This window comes from Xiphophorus hellerii, chromosome 5 (assembly GCF_003331165.1).
Source record: "Xiphophorus hellerii strain 12219 chromosome 5, Xiphophorus_hellerii-4.1, whole genome shotgun sequence".
In the NCBI taxonomy this organism is placed as follows: Eukaryota; Metazoa; Chordata; class Actinopteri; order Cyprinodontiformes; family Poeciliidae; genus Xiphophorus; species Xiphophorus hellerii.
Window position 1 is genome coordinate 6,443,708 of NC_045676.1, and position 18,752 is coordinate 6,462,459.

Consider the following 18,752-nt stretch of genomic DNA (forward strand, 5'->3'; position numbering starts at 1 on the left):
GGAAACAAACAACTCAGTATCTTCTTCAGTACCTTCTGAAGAAGATACTCAGTGCAACTTCCTCCTTCATAAAATGTAAACGTAAATGGATTAGCATCAGATTTTAGCAGTTGCAGAATAAATTTTTTGTCTCAAAAAGACTATGAGAAAATTCTTCCTCTACCACTATACTTGAACGTTTGTTTTTGGTTGTATTTACCCAGAATACCCTGTGCTTTAGCCCACTTCCTGCTCTTGGAGCAGTCCATGGTTATGTATTCGAATTGCACCAGAGTTCATGTTCACGCTTCTGCGAACAAACTGGACAATCAAGAACTGCTTCAGCTCAGTATTAGTTTAAGGATTTGCACACTTATACAATCAGGACGTTTCACATTTTTTCCCCACCACAAGCAGATTTTTGTTGAATTGTGCAGGACACATGTCACATTAAAAGCTAAAAAAATGATAATGGTCTTATTTTCTTACCTCAGATACTTGGCAGTTTGGTTTTTATTTCCACTGTAAGTGTTATAAAATGAGTTGATCAGTGAGTTGTGTGTATCTGCAGGTGGTGACCATCCTACTTGGGGCTTTCCAGCTGCTGCTATGTGTCTCACTCATCCAGAGTGATCAAATGTTGCCAAAGTTCTTCTTCATATTGCCTTTGGTGTTGGGAATAGTTGTAAGTACATCAATGGTGAAATTCTTGGCCTGCCTTGTATCAAGGTTTAGCAAACTCATTTTAAATCCTGGAGGCCATTTAATGTTGCTTTAAACAATTAGCAATTACTAATTGCTGACTTTATAAAATACCACCATGACATTAAGTGATCAATTTAACGATTTAGACTTTTTTTTAAAAGTAAGCATTGTGTTTTTGTTTGAATTACAGATTATAGCCGGGGGATCGCTTGCAATGGCCAGCCAGAGGAACCCAAACAAACTACTGGTGATTAGAAAAAAGTTATTTTGAACAAAGTTATTATATGTATGTACTTTTTCACAGAAAAACTCTAAATTTCATGCATGTATAAAAAACCATTAACTAAACTACATCATAAAATCAAATTTTAGAATTTTAGAATATTATCTGTACCAGAGTAACTATACATTTTACTCATGTGGGAGTAGCTCTACTTCATCATATTTTTACTCAAGTAAAAAGTAGATATCCAAGAAATTACTCAAGTAACAGTAAAAAAGTATTTGGTAAAAAGTCTACTCAAGTACTGAATAACTGATCAAATTATCAATCATTTAATATTTAGAAATTACATCATTAGATGCACCAAAGTACAAAGTTAAGTAGGAATTTTGGTATTTTAAGGACAAAAATGAAAAGTTTATATAGGTAAACAAAAACTAACAAAGTCAGGCAAAAGAATAATTTTCCAAATAATTCTTTTCAGTAAAAACATTTTGGTTAAAACATGTTTGATTTTTGTTCAGAGGGTAAAGAATCCAGAAATTTTACTCAAGTAAGAAGTAGAAATATTTAAACATATTTTTATTCAAGTAAAATTTAAAAGTAGCAGTCTAAGAAATTATTCAAGAGTAGCAATGCTTTATAATACAATTACTCAAGTAACAGTGCAGTGTAGCAAAAATACTCCTAAAAGTTTTTTTTTCCTAAAAAGTTACTCAAGTAAATGTAACTGAGTAAATGTAACTAGTTACTACCCAACTCATTCTATTTTGTTTTCTCCCCAGCTCCGTGGCTGTGCTTGCAGTAATTTACTTGGTCTGCTGGGGTCGCTGTTGGGCTTCGGCATTTATATCTACGTCATCAACACTGCAAAAAACAGGGAGCCATGTTCGACTACCTTCAGGCACTACAGATGTGTTCAGGGGGATCTAGAGGTCAGTCTCTCCTGATCATTTCCCCCCTTTCCTGTTCTATTTTTTTTGTTTTATCTTTTGCCATTTATAAACCACATCTTAATTCATATAAAATGCTACTCTTATACAGTTTATTATTGCTCTGTGGCAGAATTGGGTTGTACCTAGTTACATTTACTCAATTACATTTTCTTGAGTACATTTTTTGGAAGAAAAAGAACTTTTAGGAGTATTATTTACTATGCTGTACTTTTCACTTTTACTTGAGTAATTTTATTATGAAGTATTTCTACTCTTACTAGAGTAAAATTTCTACCCACTGAAAGAAAAGCACACCAGTTTTAACCAAAATTTCCAGACACAGACACACAACTACAGTTTTTGTTAATGTTCCATATGTTTTTTATTGAAAGAAACTGATTTGGAAAAATGTTCTTTTGCATAATTTGGTATTTTTTGTTACTTCTATAAATTATTGTTATTTTGGTCCTTAAATACCTAAATTTCCACTTAACTTTATATTTTATTCGTCTGATTATGTAACTTTTAAATAGTAAATGATTGATAATTTGATCAGTTACGCAATACTTGAGACTTTGTTTTACCAAATACTTTTTACTCTTACTTGAGTTATTTTTTGGGCAGCTACTTTTTACTTTTAGTTGAATAAAAATATGTTGAAGTAGTGCTATTTTTACTAATTTTTGGATACTCTGCCCACCTCTGTTATCAGTGCAGTATTTATATAACATGTAATGTTTTCATTTTTTTTCTTGCAGGACTACACCTCAAGCCTGACTCTTCAACTGCTGCTCTATGACACTGTGACTGTAGTTTTGCACTTCCTCTTGTCTGTCTGTACCTTCAAAAGTCTTTAGAAAGATAACACACATGCCTAACATACTATGTAATCAATGTAATGGAACTGAGTATTAACCCTGGAGGGTATTGTTTTAGCAGATATTCTTTCTGTATTTTGCATTGTTTTTTGTAAAATGTGTCCTGATTTTACATACAACAAATAAAGATTTTTTTACATGCTTTGTATCTTTGAATAAAAAGCATAAAATAATTATTATTTTGTCTAATTTTGTGTAAATATGATTATGTATACACCAATAAAACTGTTATTGTGAGCATTTGTAAGTTTAGTTTATCTCTTTGTTCTTTTTCTATGTTTTGTCATTTAGCTCTCTGTTTATTTCTCTATTTTGGTCAGGTATTTTTCTAATTTTACCCTAATTCTTGCACCCTTACAACATCATTACAACCAGATATTTCAACCTCTTGTGCCAGTAATCCCCCTCTTTTATTTATACTAGTTTGTTCTCAGTTATTGTCAGATCCACCCGTTTTTGTTCTCATTTATTACTTGTTTGCTCCTAGATAAGTCCCTTCAAGGATCCTATTTTGTAAACCTTTAATTTTTCAGTAAATATCTACTTCAACATGATTCTGGTCTCATCAGCATATACATACATATATATATAATTTTTATTTGCTTATTCTTTAGATATTGAAAAATTTGTATTTGTTATATTTTAAAACAATTTGCTGTTGCTTTTATACACAGCTGTGATTTTCCTAAAACAAAGAGCAATGACTTACAAACATTGTTCCAATGGAAGTTGCTTTGCCATTGTTTTGAATTTACATTGAGAAGCAGTTGCGCATGCGCGAGTCTCTTTGGCCAGCGACCGTTTCCTCTTGTCTCACGGCGCATACCATCTCCAGAAACAGCTTTTTGTTTTTCGGGTTCTCCAGAGGTGAGTGGTCTGCTTAAAACATTACACTCAAACGAAAGAGCAAAAAAGAGTTATTCAAAACTTGGGCAAACATAGAAACCTTGTCAGTTCAGCAATACACGCCTGAATAAAATTAGTTTCTCCTGAAATACACCCCCGCCAGCTGTGGAGGATTCCAAAAATGGCAGCAGTTCCTGTCAGAGCAGAGTGGAACTTTCCTATTTTTCTTCCAATTTTGTCAACTGTCGGATAAATTTTCCCCACTACGTTGATATTTTGATTCAACTAAACATTAGCAGGACTATAGAGAGTTTGGGCAGCCATCAGTTGCTGGGTGACTTGGTCCCGGGGCATCGTGTTTGGTCGGGAGATCACCGGGCTTCCCACGAAGTTGACGCCGCTCTTCTTTTCTCAGGCTCCCCCTGACAACAGCTCACTGATCGCGGAACTTTCAGCTCAGCCTGGACATCGGCGGTAGCTAGCTAGTTAGCTTGCCGGCCGAAGAGCGCCGAAAACAAACCAGCGTCGTCTCGGTTTTTTCCCCTTTATTTCACCCGCTCGGAGATCCAGGAGACGTGTCGCGTCACTTGTCAGGGGAAATAAATATCTGGTGTTAGATGTCAGCACCAGTCAGAGGCGCACTGACTTTCTTCTGCTGTTATCATGTAAGTGCCTGTTTATTTACACCTTTTCTTTTATTGACTGTTCTTCTGAAAATCTGTTTTTATTTACCGTGGCCTTCGACCACTTGTGTACTGTACATATTGTTCTAAGTTATATTTCTCAGACGCCAGTTGGCCAGCTATTTATAGAATATCGCTATTTAGGTGTTCCCCGTTTACTCTTATTTTACTTAAATAAGTGGCCAAATCATTTTAAAATGCGTGTTTATTACGAAATGCATCTATTAAGTAGCTAGTGTGTTTTATTTTTGTCAATATAACTGTAAAAAACAAAACGCAGTTATAATTGAATATATTAATTGACATTAATTTCAGATGGGAGGCCTCCAAGTGTTCACTTTCTGTTTCCAAGCACTGGTTTAACCTCGTTTTACTTCCGGTATGCTCTCTGACGGACAGCTATCCTAGCCAATCACATGGAGAAGCTCCAGGATATGGGCCAATCAGAGCTGCAGGAGCTCTTGGACAATTCAGAGAGGGTGGAGTCTATGACTCAGGAGTCTGACGAGGTAAGAAAAAAAGGAAGCGTTACTTTATCTTTAGCTCATGTTTTGAATTAGCTCAGGGGCAAGTTATAGATTTATTATAATTCAGGAATATTAAAGGTAAAATTCTCAAACTGAGTTGTGTTGATTTGTTGACTTTTATGGATAGATATAATCGGAGGTGGGTAGAGTACCCAAAAATTGTACTCAAGTAAAAGAAGCACTACGGCAGCATATTTTTACCCAAATAAAAGTAAAGAGTAGCCATCCAAGAAATTTCTCAAGTAAGAGTAAAAAAGTATTTGGTAAAACGTCTACTCAAGTACTGAGTAGTTGATCAAATTATCAATCAGTTAATATTTAAAAATTACATCATCAGATGGATCAAAATATAAAATTAAGTGGACATTTTAGTATTTCAAGGATTAAAATAACAAAAATGTATAATTATATAAGTAACAAAAAATCACAAAATGAGACAAAATATATTTATTTCCAAATCAGTTTCTTTCAATATGAATCTTAAACAAAACTGTCAGTATGTGGCTGCGCATGGTGAACCTTTGGTTACAACATGTTTGTTTTTCACTCAGTCGGTAGAGAATCCATAAATTTTACTCAAGTAAAAGTAGAGATACTTGTGGGTCCTGTTGTGGTGCAGGGGCTAAGCACAACCCACATATGGAGGCCTTAGTCAGCTGTCACAGGTTCGATTCCCGGCCTGGCGACCTTTGCCGCATGTCTTCCCCGTTTCTTATTACCCTCTTTCCTGTCAATTCACTATCAAATAAAGGCCACTAGAGCCAATAAAACCTTTTTAAAAAAGTAGAGATGCTTCATAATAAAATTACTCTGGTAAATTTATTATTTAAAATAAATTGCAGCGTAAAAAAAATCCTTAAAGTACATTCTTCAAAAAAGTTACTTAAGTAAATGTAATTGAGTGAATGTAAATAGATACTACCCATCTCTGGATATAATAGATGAATAGGGGAGATTCACATGTAAGTGATAGGCATGTAAATTCACACAGTGACAAACGTCTACCTCGTAAGCCGCTGCTGACCTGCAAAATGTTATCATTTATGACTAAAAAGACAATAAATGTCTAGAAAACCAGATTGGCTTCATCATAATTATAGCCATAGGGTTTTTCCTTTGTCTCCAATGATCATCACAGTTATGGGTTTAGCTGTGATATTGAACCAAAGTACACTGCCTCTTACTAATGTAAGAGTTTTATTTGTTGCATTTGCCAAAGAAAACTGTATACACACATTCCACACTCAGACAATCTGACCAAACGGTTTCGAGTTGTCGTTTATTTGTTTTTTATCGCCTCATGTACACAAGATTTTACTGTCATTAACCACTAATGTCATAATATGCATGGTTTGTTAGTTTGTATTCAAATTGCTGGCATCTTAGGGAGGAATTAAGAAGCTCGATCACAAAATTAATCTAACTGCACTCTGATTCTGGACCCAAATAAAGTTTCATCAGATGTAATATTCTTTTAGATTTTCATAGAACGCTTTCTTAGACATTTTAACATTTTAAGTTTACAGAGCTCACACTGTGTCAGACATGCAAACATTTATTTTTGTTGAATGTTTAAAAAGCTGCAGTCACACAGAAATGTGCCATAAAAAGTCAGTCAACATACCGTTTCTTATTTCTTTGGATTTTTGAGAGTTTGATTTTAGCTTTAAGTCCCATTTTTAATCAAAATTTCCTAGATTGTTCTCGAGGGGGTTCAGTAAATTTTCCTAAAGACAGGCAGCAGCTCAGTTGGCCAAGAGAGGAAAAAAAGTCTCATTTCTCTTTTTTTATGATGTTGGAATAACAACGCCCCTTTTTTCTATGACCGGGTGGAAATATTGACAGTGGCTGTACTTTTAGACTTTAGCAAATCATTGGCAACTTTTATGCTTGAGTCATAAACCAGCCGTGTGTATGGAAACACTGTTAGGCAGACTTGTAGTGCTTTACATAACATTTAGTCACATTACAGTAACAAACATTAGTATATTTTATTTTAATTTTATGTGATAGACCAGTGCAAAGTATTACATAATGTAAAGTTTAAGGACGATGTTGTTTTGGAGAATTCTACACAAAAGCTGAGAAAAGTTTAACAGAGCTGCAGAATATGCAACAAATTTGTCATCACCACAATACGCATTAAGAACTGTAATAATTGTTAGCTAATTAGTTAAGTACCATGGATACCATAAAACAAATTTGGTGTTTGACGCAGCATAAACAAGTTTTAGAAGGTAAGGATGAGGTTCCTTGATCCTTTTTCCAGAACAATTTTTTCAACAATTAAGTCAAAACTTTACAAAAAATAAATGCATTTTGCCTTTAAGATGAAAAAAAAGCTTTTGTATGTGAATATGTTCTACCTAAAGCTCATCAAGTGGCATAGTTTTTAAACAAAATCTCATATTCAGCACCTTTTGCTATCCAATTATTGGTCCATTAATCCAACAGATTAGCCATACACTGTATTATTAAATTAAGCAGGAAGAAATAAACTTGTCACATGCTGATGTATAATAAAATGTATATTTTCTTATTTTAATTAAGAATTGATTTATTAGCATTTTTAATGTATTTCTAATATTGTGCAAGAAAAACTTAAGTGGTTAAATGCAAAAGGCGCAAAATGTGGCAACTTCTTATTCCGATTAATCGTCAAAGTAATCCTTGCAGACCTATCAGTAATTAGCGATTTTTCCTTCTTCAGATTCAGAATATCCAGCTGGAGAGAGAGATGGCGCTGGCGGCCAATCGCAGCCTGGCAGAGCAAAACCTGGACATGAAACCTCGATTGGAGTCCCTGAAGGAGGCGCTGGTGGCGAGATACTCTCAGCTGGAGGCCGTCAGAGAAACCTTCAGGCAGCACTGCTCCCAGAGAGGTAGGGCGGCAGAAAACTCTGACGTGGAAAATTAGAGTTGAGCCACAATGACTCTTTAAATAAATGCTGTCAGGAAGTGCGTCTGTTCAGCATTGTCTTCTAACCCTTTGTATTGTGCTATTTTTAGACATGTGGATGAACTATTTTTAGTTTTTTATAGTCAAAGTCTATATTGCCTCAGGTAAAGGTGCCTTATGTAACTTTTATACAATATTTTTTCTTACATATTTGTTAAAAGTGTCACCATGTCATGACAGTATAATATCAGACAGATAATCTGTAAAAATCAATCTATTTAATTTCCTCCTTTGCCGTCTGAAGAAATGCACCGCTCCCGACCAAAAACAACCAATCAGAGCCAAGAAGAGGGTCTTAGCGCTGTCAATTATCCTCATATTCTCACTTCTAAATTTCCTAATGGTGGAAAAACAGCTTGCAGCTACAGGAAAACCATTTATCTTCTGTCATCAGCCGCTATGTTAACTAGCCTTAGCATTCACAACAGACTCTGCTAGCTGCAACATTGACAGCGCTAAGACCCGCCTCCTGGTTCTGATTGGTTGTTTCTAGAGAGCAATGGGAGATGGCACAGGAGCTCAATTTTTTTTTTTTACAGATTATCTCTCTCATACTGTCACAACATAACAAATTATAATTTTATTTTTTTTAATAAAAGTTGTGTACGGCAGCTTTAAGAAGTGATCAGTCCAGTTTAAGTATTTGTTTTATAATTGGCTTGAATGAATTTACGTTACTCTGCTCTCTGGTTTTCCCCATTGGCAATTTTTAAAAAAAGTTATGAAGTGGGTCATTTGCTGCACGTCTTATTATTCTGAGCAGATTGTTATCCAGATGAACACAACCAGTTTTTCACGTTCTCTGCTGTTCTGTAAACGCCCTTGGTACGTTCTTTTTGTCTTGAGGTTGTTTTTTTTTATCTGTCCACACAGATGGGATGGTGGGTCAGGTCTCTCCAGAGGCGTTCTTCTCAAGACTACAAACAGAAAGTGAAAAAACAGAGTCTGAGTCAGAGGTCAGTGTTCAATCAGTCAACCAATTAATCAAGTTTATTAGTATAGCGCATTTCAGTAACAAGGCAGTTCAAAGTGCTTTACATTGTAAAAACACAAAAAAATGCAAAATTGTTGATTAATGTTTCACTTGTAATGTTTCAAAAGTAACTCTAAATAAGTGAGTTTCTACTCACATGTCTGATTAAAATGTAAAATAGATTGTAGATGTATTTATACATAATTTTTTCCCATTTAGCTATGTTACAAATAGAAATGAGATTTTATGGAATAGACTATGATCTGATCGATATGACTTAAAATATAATCAGATTTTTTTCATACCAGATCCGTCTTTATTCAAACTGTTTTCAAACTTTCTTCTCCTAATACTATGATTACATTCTTGTAATTAAAACAAAAATTGGTGGCTTCAGCTAACTAACTAACTCACTCCCTCACTTTCCGGTTACCTAGCAACTCACTCATTCTTTGGTTACCTAGCAACAACCTGTGGAGTAACTGACACAGCAGCAGTTTTAAGGTTTTCTCACAGTGCCTCTTAACTGCTTAAAAAGAAAAAAAATAAAGTTGTGGAGTGAGAGTTGAAAATGATAACAGCTCAAAGTTCACATCACCAGTTTGGCAGTATTTCAGATATTTAAAACTAAAAACTAATAAATAATTATCAATATTAACTGATATAAAATGCTTATTTTGAGTTACAGGTCCTATCTGGCCCAGATGCTGCGTCATATAACTCATAGAAATTGAATTAATTAGAACCCATAGATTGAATTAAAAGCCTCTTTTTGAAAACATTTCCTGTCATTTCCAATATATTTTTTAGAAATGAAAGCAAGGGAGCTGGCGGAGGGAATTTAAGATAGGAAATCTTTTTGTTGTTGTTTTTCTCTTATTTTTATCTACGTTTGGATTTTTAGAGCTGATTTGCTGTTGTAATGTGGTTTTGGAAAAGAAAAATACACAACTCAGAGCAAACTGAAATCAGGTCTGGTATGAAAATAATTTTAGATTGTATCTGTAAGCCACGCCGCCCAGCCCTGTGTGTTTCTCCCGTTGGCGGTAGATGATGCATGTTTCACCGTGTGTGTCCAGGCTCTGGCCGATGACTTCCTGGAAGGCTCTCTGTCCTTGGACTCCTTTTTCGAGCGTTTCCTCCTCCTGCGCTCGCTCGCTCACAAAAGACGCGTGCAGATAGAGAAACTCCAAGAAATCCTGCGACAGAGGGACAAGAGCAACCCGACCGCCATGACATCAACAGCTGGCGTTGCCCCAAACCCCGTCGCCACTGCAGCCTCATGGAACCTACCGACGACAACAGTGACGACGACAAATCTGCCGCAGCTGAACTCCAACCCGCCGTCCTCCAGCTACCAAAACTCCTCTCAGTCGGCCTCGTCTTCTGCAGTTGGAGCCTCTGGGCTTCCGTACAGCCCGTACCCTGCTTCCCCTCCCAACCTGCCTGCTGTAGTGGCAGCGGCGGGGCCGATCCCAAACAATCCGCCGCCACAGTTCACTCCGTACCCGAGCTCTGGCTCGTCTTTCACCCCTGCCGCGGGCTACTCCGGGCCCAGACCGGCATTCGGGCCGCCTTCCTCCGTCACCTGCCCGTACCCGACCCAACACCCGTTTCCTGTTCCGCACCCTGGCTCTGCGTTCGGTCAGTACACCCCCAGCCACCCCCCTGCCGGCGGCCCGGCGCCGTATCCAGCCTCCTACAGCTACGGCGGCTACAGCTACCCGGCCGCGCCGGCGTATTCCAGTTCTCAGTCTCCAACAGGGAAGCCCATGTACAGAGCCGGGTACGGCGTTCCCCAGCCGTACTCCTGAAAGCGCTGCTGCTGATCGGCCTCACACCGCAGAAACACTGAACCTCTCCAAGTATTTCTGATGTAGTTTCTACTGCAAATATCTTACTACACTTAAAATATGACAAAACAAACTTACAAATAACTTCCCAGTAAAATATAGCATGTTGCTTTAAGTATTCCTTTATTGTTGTAAAGAAGTCCTAGTTCAGCTGGCAGATTATTTCACTTGTAAGTAGAGGTGCACCGACTGCAGTTTCCTGGCCTGACCTTATAAATCCTGACCTGCCAATTCAGAATTTGGCTAATACCAATTTCTTTTTCTGAAATGTTGCTAAATGTAGCAAGAAAGTCACTGAGCTTTCAACAGTAGGGTGATTATTGTTACCTGCAAATGTGCAAACCTGACCTGGTGGGTCAGTCAGTCAAACCTTTCTAAAGGCAGAGCAGCAGAGGACAGAGGCTGATTTTTAGACCTTTACTGAGGTAGATAAGATCGGCTTCACATGCATGTATCAACCGATCACCGATATCCCAGAATTAAGGAGGTCTGGGCCAATTTACTGCATTTTTACTTGTTTTAAGTGAAAAATTTCTTAATATTGATAGTTCCACTGGAAGACTGTTCCACTTATAACAACACTGCAAAAACACAAAATCTACCAAGTATTTTTGGTCTTTTAGTGCAAATTTCTTATTACACTAGAAATAGGACAGAACTAACTTACAAGTAACGTTTCAGCAACAGCTTGGTTTAAGATAATAATTCCTTAATATTGACGAAAATTTTCTAATTCCATCAGCAGATTATTTTACTGATAAAACGTTTTCCCCTTGTTGTATGTGAAATAATCTGCCGGTGGAACTAGTAGTTTTTTTTATGAATATTAAGGAATTTTGCTGAAAATTTACATGTAAGTTAATTTTGCATATTTTTTTTTCTAAAACATTTGAACTAGAAACTAGATTAAAAATACTTAGTAAGATTTTGTTTTTGCAGTGAAGACATTTTTCTTCTAAGTGAAATAATCAGCCAGTGCAACTGATACTTACTAGTCAAGATAAAGGGATTATTGACATATACAGTAGCTACAGTATGTAACTTTTATTTAAAAAATATATGTTTTTCACTTATTTGTTGAAGTTGTCACCATGTTGTGACAGTTTCTGTGAAAAGATCAATCTCCTCCATCTTCTACCTGAGCTGCTATTGTGGTCTGAAGAAATGCACCACTCCTTATCAAAAACAACCAATCAGAGCCAGGAGGCGGGCCTTAGTGTTGTCAATCTTGCTTGCTGTTACAGGAAAACCATTTATCCACTGTTATCGGTGGTTATGCTAACTAGTCTTAGCAGTCACAACAGGCTATGCTAGCTGCAGCATAGCAGAGGGAAAAGGAGGGTGATTGACAGCACTAAAACCCTCCTCCTTATTCTGATTGGTTGTTTCCAGATAGCATTTTTTCGCAGTTTGTCTCTTCTATACTATCACTATATACTGACAGTTTCAACAAATACACCAAATACTTTTTATAAAAGTTGCATACCGCAGCTTTAAAACAAGCTGCATATATCTTGATAAAAAAAGTTACTTGTAAGTTAGTCTTGTCTTTTTTTCTCAATATACTTGCACTAGAAACTAAACCAAAAACACTTGGTTAGATTTTTTTGTGTGTTTTTGCAGTGCAATTTCCAACACTTTCTTCCTTTCTCTCCTTCTTCTCTCTTGCTTTTTTTCCCTGCTTCTTCCTCCTTTCACCACAGTCTCACCCTCCAGAGGTCTCTTGCTTTACTTAACTTTGTTGCACTATTTCATTAAACCAGTCTGAAGTATCTGCCCCTCCCTCTCTCCCTTCCTCCCTCTGCCACACTAGTCTCAGGTTGTTGCATTGCTTTGAGGTGTTCAAGCACTCGTTTGTGTCGTCTTTCTCCCTGTTGAAGTGATGTTCTGTCCTCCCCTCCCGCCTCTCCGTCACGTTCATGGCAACGATAAGTCGTCGTAACACTACAAACAATGTAAACCAGCTGTCTGTCTGCATCACACCCATATTTATTAGTAAATTACTTGTGATCGGAGGATCTTAGGAGGCTGAACACGGACAGAGTTGTGGCTAAAGCGAAGCATGGTTTCTTTAGTAAGTCGTTTGGGTTTTGATGCAGCTTCGGCTCGTTCTGCCGTTTGATTGGCTCTCCCGGTGGCGGTGAACGCCTTCATGCAAATAGCTTTTGTTCTGAGGAGCTTTCAGGAATCAGTCCCACTTTCTGTTCTTAGAAACCAAAGAAGCTTCATTTCGTTTGACCTGCAGGTAGACGACGTTCTTCAGCTGCATTTTTAAAACTCTCCATGCCATTAATGTTGAGTTTTCAGCTGTTACTGTTTTTATGGGGGGGGGGGAAGTCTAAATATATTAATGGAGGATGATGACAGTAAAATTTCCTGAACAACTCTTTTCTTATTTAGCTAGATGAGAACCGATTTCAGTTTTCTAGCCGATCACGGATCTTTAAGGGTGTTTGCCTGGTAGACTCGGTTTGATTGGGGATAAAATCGGTTTCACATGTAAGTATCGACTGATTCCCAATTTCCAAAATCACGGAAATCTACGCCAATTTAACCTCTTTGAAAGAAAGGATTATTTTGAGTTTACGTTCCACCAAGATTTGTCAACAGTTGGGAGACAATTGCTGTGTTTATTACAGTGTACTTTGGCCTGCAGCGCCCTCCATTGGCCACACAGTCCTCATTGTGAGGACTTAACCTGAAAGAGTAATTTTCTCAATTGGGGAAAAAATTCCTCATAAGTATAATCTGTATTTTTGCTTAAATCAAACATTGTTTTCAGTAATTGCAGCTCTATCATACTGGACATTTTTAGATGTAATTCTTGTATAAATACAATGATAGCTAGCCTTAGAAATCTCCTACCAGCTCGTGACAATTAGACTGAATAAAATTTAGAAGGAATATTTTTATTAAAACCCGCCAACACAAGACGCTGAATCCAACCACAGGGCAGAGTTTCGTGAAGCCTGGTGGTGCACCGATTGCAAATTTTTCAGCCGATTATGAATCTTTAAAAAGCCTGACCTGCCAATACCAATTTGTCTTTTTTTTTTTATCTGAAAAGTTGCTAAGTTTATCGGTGCACCCCTTTCCAAAACTACTTGTTTGTTTCTTTGGATATCTGAATATTTTCTTTGCCAAGGATCTAGTTCTGAGTACTGTTTAACTTTGCACTGTGTTTCATCATTGTCCACATTCGATTTAGAAACATTCTGCAAAGCTAGTGTGCATTCCCTCTGATCTGTTTGGATCCATCTTCAGGAATCACTAAACTATAACATTTCTGTTTAACCTCAAAACAAAACAAATTAGTACTCCTGAACCAAACGAGTGCTGATGTGGTTTTTACACGCCTCGGGGTTCTGGCATTTTGCACAAACTTCATCCCTGAGTTTCAGTTTTAGGTCCCCAATAAAACAATAATGAACATCTCAACGTTGATTTTTGTCGTGGATGAAGGAACAAAACTGATCTTAAAGAGATCAAACTGAACTTCTGACCAGACGAGGTGATCAAAACATGCCTGTGGTGGGAGTGATGTTGGTGGGTGATCAGATACCGACTAATTAAAGGGAAAACACTTCAACAGAACCACAGTGGGTTGGTTTTGTTATAAATACATTCTGACTTGACTTTGACCTTCATGTGTTGACTGGGAGTGGTTCAAACCATCCAACACAGCAAGTGTAAAGCTCATGGTGTGGAGAAATATAAACGGTCTACTTACACCACGTGTGTCAAACTCAAGGTCCGGGGGCCAAATCTGGCCCGCCGTAGCTTTTCATGTGGCCGTCTAGAAACCAGACGCCATATTACATCAATAAGCCTCTCTGGCTTTTCATGAAAATTCATGTAAATTTAACAGATCCCTGCATTTTGAGTCATCAAAAAATGGTCAGAATCATTTGGGTTTAAGTGACCAACTCCCACCTGCAGGTGGCAGCATTTCTTACTTTTACGACACTGCCACCTCAGCCTCACTTGACGTCAAGTTATAGTCTGTGATCAATAAGGCGAGAAACAAAAACTTGCATATGTAAATGCAAATACTGCAAAGATCCTTTTCAGATATTTCTGAATTAGCACCGCAGAATCAGAAACTTTGATTGTAAAATAATCAAAAATCAATCATAAAATACTGAAGGGACTGATCAGAAGCTGCGTTTCCGTTGACCATGTAATTCAGCAATTTGACATTTAAAAAATAAATTTGTTTAATGGAAGCACAACAATTTTGAAAAAACTGTCCAAGGAGAGTTTGGCGCTGGGATGACGTGGTTTTCGGCCATTTTGAAATTGGTTTATCAAAACTTCAATGGAAAAAGTTTTTTGCATCGCACAAGTCACATGATCAACAACGCCTGGTGCAAACCACGAAGAAGAAAACGACAGCAAACAGTTGGAGGACATTAGCGTGGCATTTTTTTTATTGACTTATTGTGTCAACAAACTTATTCACGTGATTTTAATTTAGTTTTTTTTATTTAATGGAAACACCGCAATTGCAAAATTGTGTTTCTACAACATTAGTGGAAAATGGAAAAATCTTTGCAGACATTTGTAATGGAATCGCAGCTAATGTGAAAAGACGATAAATATTTAATTTTAAGAGGAACATTCATGATTTTGGTATCGCCCAAAATGAAAATGAGTTTGACACTCCTGCCTTAGGCCATCAAAAGCACAAAATGGCAGTGCTGAGAAATTCCACGTTATTGATGAGTGATTTTATAAGGTAGTCTTTGCAACGCTTCATTAAAAGCAAAATGGAAGCATTGTGCATCAAAGAGTGATCTGTTATATACAACGGCTTAGTAGAGCTACTATAGATGGGGTGGAGGGGAGAGTTAATTTTCACCAAAAAACTGAAATCTTCAGATTAATCTCAAAAATTTTATAGAACAAAAAAACGTGGAAATTTGAGTTTGAAAAATTAAACAATTTGCTAATAGAAAAAAAGCTCCTGCATTAATCAGATAAATTAAAAAAGTACAACATTTTCTGAAGTTTAAAAAAAAAAAAAAATCTGAGATTAATCTGAAAATTTCAGATTTTTTTTCTAGAAAACATTTGATTTTTCAAACTTATTTCTATGTTTTTTCTGAAAAATATGAGATTTATCTCAAAATTAGCTTTTTTTTCTAGAAAATGTTTGACTTTTAGAAATTAAAAATGTTTCAGAAAAACATGGAAATTTTGAGATTAATCTAAAAATGTTACGACTTTTCAAAGTCACAAATTTTCATGTTTTGTTTTGTTTGTTTGTTTAGAAAATTTGTTAGATTAATCTCAAAATTTCAGGGATTTTTCTTTCTAGAAAATATTTGACGTTTCAAATTCAGAAATATTCTTGTCTTTTCTGGAAAAGATTAATCTCTAAAATTTCTGAGATTTTACTCCTTGGTATTTTTCTATTTGCAGTGGCCCTCATAAACCGTGGCAATCATGTGATCTGAGTTCATTTTTAAGTCATAATATTTCACGGAAACTGGGATGTCTCCGGAAGAGCCTGCGGCGCTCCAACGTCAATATACGCTCGTCTACCGATGTGACGTAAGCGGGAAAAATCTCACTTGGAACTATCGGTCTTAAAACGCGTCTTATCTGGCAACCATGAGGTGGTGAGCGCACCCACCGCATGGTGGCGCCACTGCGCCGGCGCGGCAGTGTTCCCATTTGGATCACGTGCTTTAGTTGAGTCGTTCTCGCCACACGCGGAGCCTTGTTGTTTTCTGTGGGCTTTGAGTGAATTCATCAATGTTTCTTCTTCGCCTGACGGGTGAAAAACCCCCAGAACGGTTTCATATCCTCCTGATGATGAAGAGCGATCACACCGAGGACTTACCGGCCCGTCGGGCTCTGACGGTAAAAGTGATTACAGTGTTTTAGAAGAAGCACAAGGAAAAAAAAAATTAGCTTGGTTGAGGATTTGTATTATTCTGAGGATAATGACATTCAGATGGACTGAAATCATCTTCTGATAATAAAAAACTATGTAGATTGTTTAAAATCTTATTTCTTTTTGTTGTGAATAATTAAACATTCATTTGAACTAATATAAGCTTGTTGAGTTGTCTTTTTATTCTGCGATTATTTAATTAAAGTTAATAAAAAAGAGAAGCAAAACATGTTTTAGGGCTGCAGCTAGGGATTATTTTAGAAACTGATTATGTTGGTAATTGGTCAAGTAATTAGATATTGGTAATCGCACATTCTGCCCATTTTCTTTTTTCAGTTTCAACATTTCAAACTCAAGAATTTTTTTTTTTCTGAAAAATTTCTGTGATTTGAACATTTTCAAATTTTATTTTTTCTAGAAAATATTTGATGTTTTTATCTCTGTTTTTCTGTGAAATTTCTCAGAATAATTTCTTAAAATGTTATTTCTTTTCTAGAAATTATTCAACTTTTCAAACTCAAAAATATAAACAAATTTTCCTAGAAAATGTCTGAGATTAATCCAAAAACTTCAGCTTTTTTTAAATAAATGTTTTTACTTTTTAATCTCAGAAATGTTCTTGTTTTTTGTAGAAAATCTCTGAGATTAATCTTAACCTTGCTTTATACAAAAGAAGTTTTATTGCAGACTTGAAGACCAAATCACATAAAATAACAACCAATAAGAACAACAAAAATAAAAATGCATGAAAAAAGACTCAGAACCATTAAAATATTAAAAACGTTTTTAAAAAGCATTAATTTAGTTTATGCAAAGGATGCATTTACAGCTGAATAAATACTTAAAGCCCTTTCTGCCCCACTTAACATCAATATAGCACAGGGCTGATGGCAAAAGTAGCTTAACGGGAGAATTTCACACAATTTGAACCAGATGAAGCTGAAACTACGACACCTGAGGAGTTCTGCTTAGAACATATTTACAGGTTTTGTACAAACAAGAAGTCTCACTTTGAAATAAACTGTAGGTGGGGAATATTTATTTAAAACATGTTTGTCTTTCATTCAGAGTAACTAGTTTTACTCAAGTAAGAATAGCGATACTTCACAATAATATTCACCAAGTAAAAGTAAAAAGTACTCCTAAACGTACTCCCCCCCCCCCCCAACCCCCTAAAAGTTACTTTAGTAAATGTAACTGAGTAAATATAGCCAGTCACAATCTACCTCTGGTTTTCTGAAGAACTTGTATAAGAATAAGAGTTTTGTCTCGAACAAAACCAAAGTTCTTCACATTCGCATTAAAGCACACAACAGATTTAGGATTATATTTAGGCTTTATGATATTGATTGATTGATTGATTGATTGGTTTCTTAAGTAACCAATCAATCAATCAAATTTATTACATTTTGTCCACTGCCATTGTTAAAAACGTCAATGCAAGTCAAATATATTGATCAAGGTTTTATTGATTATGGTTCAGAAGCAACTCCAAACAGGTGAGTTTTTAGTCTAGAACTAAAGGAAGTCAGTGTTTCAGCTGTTTTACAGTTTTCTAGAAGTTTGTTCCAGATTTGCGGTGCATAGAAGCTGAGTGCTGCTTCTCCATCTTTGATTCTGGTTTTGGATGCAGAGCGGAACCAGAAGACCTGAGAGGTCTGGAAGGTTGCTATGACAACAGCAGATCTATAATGTGTATTTTGGTGCTAAGCTGTTCAGTGATTTATAAACTAACAACAGTACTTTAAAGTCTACTGTACAAATACTTCTAAAAGTATTTTTTTTTCTAAAAGGTTACTCCAGTAACTGTAACAGAGTACATGTAACTAGTTACTATCCTTCTCTGTGTATGCATGTATGAGACATTCGTCCTTTAATCCTGGACATGTCCTTCAGGTGATGGAAGGCCAACTTTGTAATCGTCTTTATGTGGCTCTGAAGGTTCAGGTCTATCACTACATTCAGATTTCAGGCCTGATCACGAGTTTCTACATTGCAAAAAAAAAGAGAATGAAGCCTGAACTTTAAAAAAAAAAGTAGATGTGCTACATGTAATCAAATTAAGTTTGTCAAACTTACTTTATTTACGTTTGTTTAACATGACAACTTAATAAAATTAATACACAGCTCTAGAGAGAATGAAGAGTCCGCTGCACTGATCCCCATTGAAAACCTCCTGGTTATTCCACCAAATGCTGGTTTCTGAACTCTTCCTGACTTAAAACATTAGTATTGTTGTTTATAAATTAATATCAGCTTGTTTTCTTTGCATTATTTGAAATCTGAAAA

General features: G+C 36.4%; 1 protein-coding gene and 1 long non-coding RNA gene across 2 annotated transcripts; one reads left to right on the forward strand and one right to left on the reverse strand.

The window, feature by feature from the left end:
* Positions 1-2,699: 2,699 nt before the first annotated feature.
* Positions 2,700-3,474, reverse strand: LOC116720274 (uncharacterized). The gene is made up of 2 exons (XR_004339359.1): positions 3,141-3,474; positions 2,700-3,073 (listed from the first exon to the last, which is right to left on the reverse strand). It is a non-coding gene; the product is annotated as an uncharacterized LOC116720274 (long non-coding RNA).
* Positions 3,475-3,742: 268 nt separating this feature from the next.
* On the forward strand, positions 3,743-11,037 carry vps37c (VPS37C subunit of ESCRT-I). Its single transcript, XM_032563400.1, has 5 exons — positions 3,743-4,231; positions 4,649-4,758; positions 7,487-7,658; positions 8,609-8,691; positions 9,788-11,037. Exons 2-5 carry the CDS (start codon positions 4,666-4,668, stop codon positions 10,520-10,522), a joined length of 1,083 nt encoding a protein of 360 aa, XP_032419291.1. The 5' UTR covers positions 3,743-4,231; positions 4,649-4,665; the 3' UTR covers positions 10,523-11,037.
* The last annotated feature ends 7,715 nt before the right edge of the window (positions 11,038-18,752 follow it).

Coding starts and splice junctions, on each gene's coding strand:
- vps37c (XM_032563400.1), top strand. CDS start 4,666: ATGGAGAAGCTCCAGGATATGGGCCAATCAGAGCTGCAGGAGCTCTTG. Junction 4,759..7,486: donor TGACTCAGGAGTCTGACGAG/GTAAGAAAAAAA, acceptor TTCCTTCTTCAG/ATTCAGAATATCCAGCTGGA. Junction 7,659..8,608: donor GCAGCACTGCTCCCAGAGAG/GTAGGGCGGCAG, acceptor CTGTCCACACAG/ATGGGATGGTGGGTCAGGTC.